The sequence below is a fragment of the Penaeus japonicus genome, unplaced genomic scaffold (assembly GCF_977035675.1).
Source record: "Penaeus japonicus unplaced genomic scaffold, GWHDUDI00000001_assembly GWHDUDI00000004, whole genome shotgun sequence".
Classification (NCBI taxonomy): domain Eukaryota; kingdom Metazoa; phylum Arthropoda; class Malacostraca; order Decapoda; family Penaeidae; genus Penaeus; species Penaeus japonicus.
The window spans coordinates 30,085,762-30,093,261 of NW_028234406.1; the positions used below are offsets into that span (position 1 = coordinate 30,085,762).

Genomic DNA, 7,500 nt, shown 5'->3' on the forward strand with positions numbered 1-7,500 from the left:
ACGATTGCTTTTCCGCTGAGTGGCTGGCGATGACTCCTGTCATGGGACGATGCATCTCCTCCTTCACGACGACGACCTGAGGGCCATCCTCGAACCCTGACTCTGAATTTTCGGAAAGCGCGTCTGTTAAGGACGGATGGAACGTGATAGAACTTATTGCCCTCCTTGAGGAATCTAACCTATTTGGCTTATCTTCTCTGGTATGAAGACCCGGCTTCTTTATTCGGGTGTGAAAAGGTTCTTCCAGTAGATTCCACTGCATGTCACTCACTCTGGAATAGCCGGTTGCCTTCAAGAAATCTCTGGCAGTGAATGGGATTCGGTTGGGTTGTGACGCAGGCATGCTTCGAGATCTTAAAACAACGTGTCCAGTACCTGAGTACTCCAAAGGAACTCGTTTTAGAGGCACATCTTGCTCTCGAGGTGGGGAGCGAAGTTTGGACTCGCCAAAAGTGGAAGAGACAAAATGACTATTTAAAGCCTTGGTTGTTCTCTCCTTGAAGCTGGAATCCTCGTCAAGATAAAGGGCATTGGTGGTATTTGATCGACAGACATGGAAGTTGCTAGAAGGACTGGGGTCACTTTTGGAAACTGGAGACGGCGTCAATGCCCTTCGTGAAAACTGATTTGTTAATCCGCCGTAAGGGGCAGGCGGGGGAGGCGGAGGGGAGGGAGGGGGAGAAGGAGGAGGAGGGGGGGATGGAGACGGGAGTGGGAAAGGCGGTTTGGGGGGAGGAGGGCTTGATGAAGGAGTATATGAAGAATCCACGATGCAGGTCGAGGATGAACGAGGAACGCTGAGTGTACCAGATTCCGAAGTAGAAGCATGAAACAGAATGTCACTTTCACGTCCGTGTTTCTCCTCCGTCGAGCTTCCAGCAGGAGCGCTTCCGTACTTGGCAGCAACGGTCCCCGTTCTTCTCCAGGAGGGACGTGGCAGATAGCGAGGATCGAGAGTCCAGAGGTTGTCCTTGCCGTAAGGGCGCCGCGGGTCACGAAGAATCTTCCGGAAACACTGAAGCAAAGTAGACAAGAGTGTATCAGTGTTGAGGCGAAGTGAGGCATCAGTGATTGATAGATACACTATGGAGGTGATGATGATAACATACAAAAAAGTGACGGAGCCATCAGATCAATACGCTTGATAACAGCTGACTGATATCCAACATTTGACCGAGACACCACTGAGTTACTGGAGTGGTTGCACAAATTACATGTCTTGTCTAAATGTCACATTTCGCAAGGGTGAATGGATTGCTGAGAGGGAATTTATGAAAAATGGTACACGGATTCCAGATTTACTGACATGCTTATTAGTCATCAATTTGAAAGAAAACTGTTTGGTATATAAGATGAATGACGGAATTAGCAACAAAAAACATGTAATAAAATGCATTTTTAAAACGTGACTAATTATAGACACAAGTTACCTGGTTAAGGGAGAGGTTGTGCCGCACCGAGTTCCTCCAACCCTGATAGCTTCCCCTGAAGAAGGAATACCTGAGGCGGAGGAAGTGGGTTATTCCTGCGAGACTAAGGGCGCCTGAAGGCGACGACTGCAGTGCCTCAGCTATCAGTTCCACGTATGACTGCGTGGAAATTTATGAAGTGGTAAGAGGAGGAAGTATACTAGATGTAGGTGTGGCAAGGAAAGGAAGGCGAAGCAGACAAGAGGAAGAATGAGGAGGAGGAGTAGGATAATAAGAATATGATGAAAGGAAGAAAAAGAAAATAATATGCTCAATGACCATGATAACGATTGACATATATAAGAAAAAATATTGGTGTTATAAAACAATCACATTAAGAAGAGAAAATGTAACACTAACTTTTGTGTTCGTGCTGATGTTCAGATGGTTTTATTTACATTGTTTTATTTATTTGCTATTGTATTCATATTATTATCGTGAGTATCCCTACCTGTGGGGGTTTAGGGTGCCTGATGTACGGTCGACGGGACGGAATGCGTCTCTGCTGCGATGCTGTTGTTGTTTTTGTTGACGATGGCAGGGGTGACGGCGAGTCTAGGTTAGGTGTCATGACACGGGGAGAGAGGAGGGGGAGAGGGGTAGGGGTACGCGGAGGAAGCACAGGGGAGGAGAAGGAACGGGAGGAAATCGGTGGAAGAGGAAGATAAGGAGAGAAGGAGGAAGGTAAAGAGAAGGGGGGATAAGAAGCTATAGCAGACGATGAAGATGGAAGTAAAGGTGGAGAAGGAGGGCAAGGGAAAGGAGTACCTGAAGGAGAACATGATGAAAAAGAAGAGGAATGGAAATGAAAAAAGGGAGGGACAGAAGGCAGAGATAGCAAATCGGGAAGAGTTCTTGACGGCGAGCTGTAGAAAGAACTAAACTTGGAGGAAGCAGAGGGCGGCGAGGCAGGGGCGGGCTGCATCACAATGACTGGAATAATGTGTCCAAACAATGGCGAACACGTAATTGGGAAAAATAAAATAAAAGACATACGAAGAACAACAACAACAACAAAACAGAGATGAAAAACGAGTGACGAGTCTGTTGAAAGTGGAATTCTGGATAGGAGGGGGAGGGGTAGTTGGGAGAGTGGGCAGAAGGGGGAAGTAAGCAAAGAAGGAAGAGAAGTAAACAGAGAAAGAAGAGGAGGAAAAGGTGAAGTGGAGAAGGGCAAATAAACGGCCAGGGGTTTGTGGACTCAAGTGTAAAATGTTTTCAATTCGACCAAACCACTTTAGAATGCACGTGTCACTGAGCTGTGCCAGCGAAGGGAGGGATTAGAGAAATTCAACGCCGTTCATTAAGATTTCTAACTTGCTTTCCTCCCAAAAACAAAATAAATAGACTTATGGAGAAAAAATGCCGATCCACTGGCTATCCAATCAGGATCATCGGCCGCGTGGCGTCCCCGTGAAGGACCTGTTAAAAACAGTGGTGCTATATTTACGTCCTTCATTATCTATTTTTCATATGAAATACAATTGTATTGCATTTTCGTTTTACATTCGAGATCAAGCTCATTATTTGATACCGTATGAATGCACAGTTGATAGAACACACACACACACACAAGCACGGACAAACACAAACACACACGCGAACACACACAACACACACACACAAACACGTATACGTTTATATATATATATATATATATATATATATATATATATATATATATATATATATATATATGTTTATATATCTGTTTTGTGTATAGTGGATTTATCTGCCATTTATCAACACGGAAGAGTGTTTTGCAAGTCATGTTTATATATATATATAATATATATATATATATATATATATATATATATATATATATATATATACACACACACACACAAACACAGACACACAGACACACACATACATATATATTATATATATATATATATATATATATATATATATATATATATTTATGTATATGTATTTGTATATATACATAGATACATACATACATATATATATATATATATATATATATATATATATATATATATATGTATATATATATTATACAGTACATACATATAATAATATGTATATATATATAATATATAATATAAATATATATATATATATATATATATATATATATATATATATATATATATTATATATATATTATATATAATATATATATATACATACATATATATATATATATATATATATATATATATGTATATATATATATATATATATATATATATATATATATATATATATATATATATACATATATACACATATATATGAATGTATTCCCATATTTTCTGGCTTTGGTATCAACAACTACAGAAAGCCATCAACACACTCTCACTTCCAATGCACAAAAAACACTTACTTCTTCTCAGCAGAAATAAAAAACAAAAAGCAAATAATGGATCACCCTAATTCACTCAAAAACCCCGGGCTTGAAACCAAGAATCGGAAAAATATCTCCTGTAGCACCTATATATATAGCGCACGTGGCGATGACGCAACCACATGGCAGCGCATGCCCGGATGTAAACAAACAATGACGTGGAACTTGAGATCGTCACCGACATAAACCTCTCGGACGGGAATGTTTCTTTTGGACTAACATTTCCTCATGTATTTGTTCGAAGAGGGGAACCTGTCTTTTTTTTCCTTTTGGTTGAGGGGAAGGCCGTAGGTGCTTCTGAGATACTATTTATTTCGAGCACTTTATTTTATCATATTTCTACTGTTTTATATCATCCTTATTATTATTATGAGCATCATTGTCATCATACCGTTATCATTTTTGCTATCACTATCATTACCAACATTAACATCATCATTGTTATTATTGTCATTACTATCATTATTATTATCATGATTGCTACTACTATCATTATCCTTATTATTATTACTATCACTATCATTATCATTATAATCATTACTATGATAGTTATTATCATTATCATGATTATTATAACAATATTATCATTATTATCATCATCAGTATTATTACTATTGTAATTATCATTACTATTATTGTTATTATAATCATCATCACAGTCATTATCATTATCATAATCATCACCATTACTATCATTATCACTTATTATTGTTATCTTTATTATTATTCTTATCATCATTACTTTCATTATTATCACCATTTTTATCATATGTGATTTTATAATTTGTATTATAATTTGTATGATCTTTATTATTATCCTATCCTAATTACTATTACGATTATTATCATCATCACTATTATTATCATCATTATGACCACCATTATCATTATCATTATTACTATTATTTCATTATCGTTGAGAAGAAGAGAGAGAAACACAAAAGAGAGATAAAAAATGAAATGAGAGGGAAAGAAGTGGAGGAAAGAGGTGTTAGAAGTAGGACGATACAAGAAAAATGAAGGAAAGAGGAAGAGAGAGACAGAGGAAGAAGAGGGCAAAGGAGCGGGGGCAAGAGAAGGTAGGATATGGGAAGAAGCGATAATTCAAGGAAGGAAAAGGGAGGAAGTGTCGAGGAAGGGAGGGCGTAGGAAGACGAAATGTGAGGCGAAGAGAAAAATAAGATGAGAAAACGGAAAAGCAAAAGCGAGAAGTGTAAAGAACAGGGAAGCGGGAAGAAAAAATCGGAGAATGGGGAAGGACAGAAGGAAGGTGAGGAGAGAGCAAGGGTAAGAGGAGAAAGATACGAAATAGTGAGAAAGAGGGAATGAGATGACGGGAGGGGAATAGGGAAGAAGAGAGGACGATGTGACAGAAAGTAAGAGGGAGTGAGGCGAGTGCGAGGGGAAAGGAGGGAGGGGGATGCAAGAGGAGAGCGAGACAGAGAAAGAGGGAACGAGGCGCAGAAGAAGAGAAAGAAGTGTAAGAGCAAAGGAGGGGAAAGAGGAAGGGAGGAAGAGGAAATCGAGGGCCCAAATATTGACACATCTGATTGTTTCTTGACCTCGTTAAGTGGGCGGCCATCGCTTATGTTGGGTCGACACACACCACCCCGCCGAGGTAACCTGACCCCTCGGCGACCTGGCTCCTCCCACGACGATTATTGTGGCCCGAACATGACGCGCGCCCATCCGCATACGCCGGCCACCACATCACGCCCATCGTCATCGTCACAGTACGCCCTCACAAATTCTTTCCCTGTCACTTCGTTCCAAATGCTGCCACATCACGCCCACAGGTGCATTCACATCGCTCCCGCTGCTGTTATACTTTTCCTGCATTTCTTCACTCCATCTGAGATGCTTTTCCTCAGTGCCTCTTATCAGGGTTTCCCTTGTCACTTTTTATCTTGTCCTTCATGTACTCGCGCTCCGTGGCTTGTGTAATGGTAATGGTAAGAATAATAATGATAATAAAATTAATATCTCATCTCACCTTTAACCCTTGTTCCAGTCATGGCCGCTTTTGGGCCCGTAATGACTTTGTTTCTTCTCCTCGTGTCATTTTGGTTTGCTTGATTTTCTATATCATACTGTAAGATGTTGCCGTAAAATGCAGTGCATAACTATAATTTGAAATAAAAAACTGTACATTCAACCGGAAACCTTTACAATGCCACTGTACCAGGATAATTTTTCATATTTCAATAATACCAAAAAAATATAAATCAATATAGACTTTAAAACTGAGGGAACACGGGAGAGGTCAAAGGGAAAATATAAGGATTTATTCTGTAAAGTTCTTCTTATTTGATTTTCCTTTGTGATTTGCTCGTGATTTCTGGAATTAACAGGAAACATGGAATTCATGAAAGAATGCATTACTTCCATTACAGTTTAGCATATACACTATACCATCGCATATTGTTATGAAAATTTGTGACCAGACAGTAAATATACTGAATGATAATAATGGTTTATTGTTATTTCTGTAGAAGTAGGTATACTGTCTTTATCTATCTAAGAAAGACACTCGAGGATGAAGAGACACCAAAAAAGAATTTTTACTGTTAAAATCATAGAGTATGTCCGTACAAATTTATAAATAAATAAAATATTGAAAGTTACGATGTATGAATATCTTTATATTGTCAAATTAACTATAACAAATATCAAACTTCTAAGGTATATTATTGGTTCATTTGAAATATTTATGAAACACATTGTAAAAAGTATTGAGATAAAGGAGCCAATCCTCTATGCGACCAGTGCAGATGATTTGTTTGAACGTTAATGACTAATCCTGCAGTGCTGATACTAAGAGAAGAGACGCAGACGACGCGAGCGAGTGCCGAGAGTCCCTGTTGACTTTCCCCAAGGACGGCTTACGTCAGTCTCGGACCTGCAATCCTGCAACGGCAAGATTGGAATCTTTGTCACGTTGCTCTTAAAAGGCAGAAGAAAAACGAGTTATCTTTATAGCTCTGATTTTACTCTATACGTTGCCACTGCTATTAAGAGTTTTCTTCTTGTTATTAAAAAAAAAAAAGTCTTGGCATATAATACCTCTGTTAACATTTTATGATACCTTTTCCATACAAATATGCGAATTGTTATCTTGTATAGATGTTGACTTTATTAGAGCCAATGCAATCTTATTATCATTAACACAACATCATTATTATAACCTTATATTAGCCCCTATTATCATTTTGATTTTTACGTTATAAATGCAGTGCCTACTGATTATTTGTTTACCTTTCGTCATTAAAAGTAACATTGTGTACATGTAGCAAATGATTTACCTATTCATTCATGTCAAAGATCTGATTGTAGAAAAATCCTAATTCTAAAGGAAAGCGGATTCCCTCAACTTATGATCATTCCTGCCAACCTCTTTGCTAATGACTGCTCTCTGTCGTGTAAATTTATGATGGCATTTACTATAACTCTTTTTCTCTGTTTTCCGAAAAATGGGTTATAGCAGTAATAATGATGATTTATAAAAGCATGAATGGCCGTCTGGTGACTTTCTTTTCAATATATGTTAGACACTGTTATCGTGATTATTATCATCCTTATCAATATCATCGTCATTAGGGGTAGGAGTTGCATCGTTTGTTGCTGCTATAATTATTACTACAATGATATCTTTTC

The 7,500-nt window shown here is 38.3% G+C and overlaps 1 protein-coding gene across 1 annotated transcript in view; it reads right to left on the reverse strand.

Moving 5' to 3' along the window:
* Positions 1-2,958, reverse strand: part of LOC122256174 (uncharacterized) — a 3,478-nt gene extending 520 nt beyond the window's left edge. The window contains exons 1-3 of the mRNA XM_086535739.1: positions 1,921-2,958; positions 1,431-1,589; positions 1-1,015 (exon numbers count right to left, since the gene is read on the reverse strand). The exon at positions 1-1,015 is cut by the window's left edge and continues 520 nt beyond it. Of these exons, the coding sequence (XP_086391865.1) occupies positions 1-1,015; positions 1,431-1,589; positions 1,921-2,463 (1,717 nt within the window). The 5' untranslated portion in view covers positions 2,464-2,958. The remainder of the gene's footprint in view (positions 1,016-1,430; positions 1,590-1,920) is intronic.
* Positions 2,959-7,500: the final 4,542 nt, after the last annotated feature.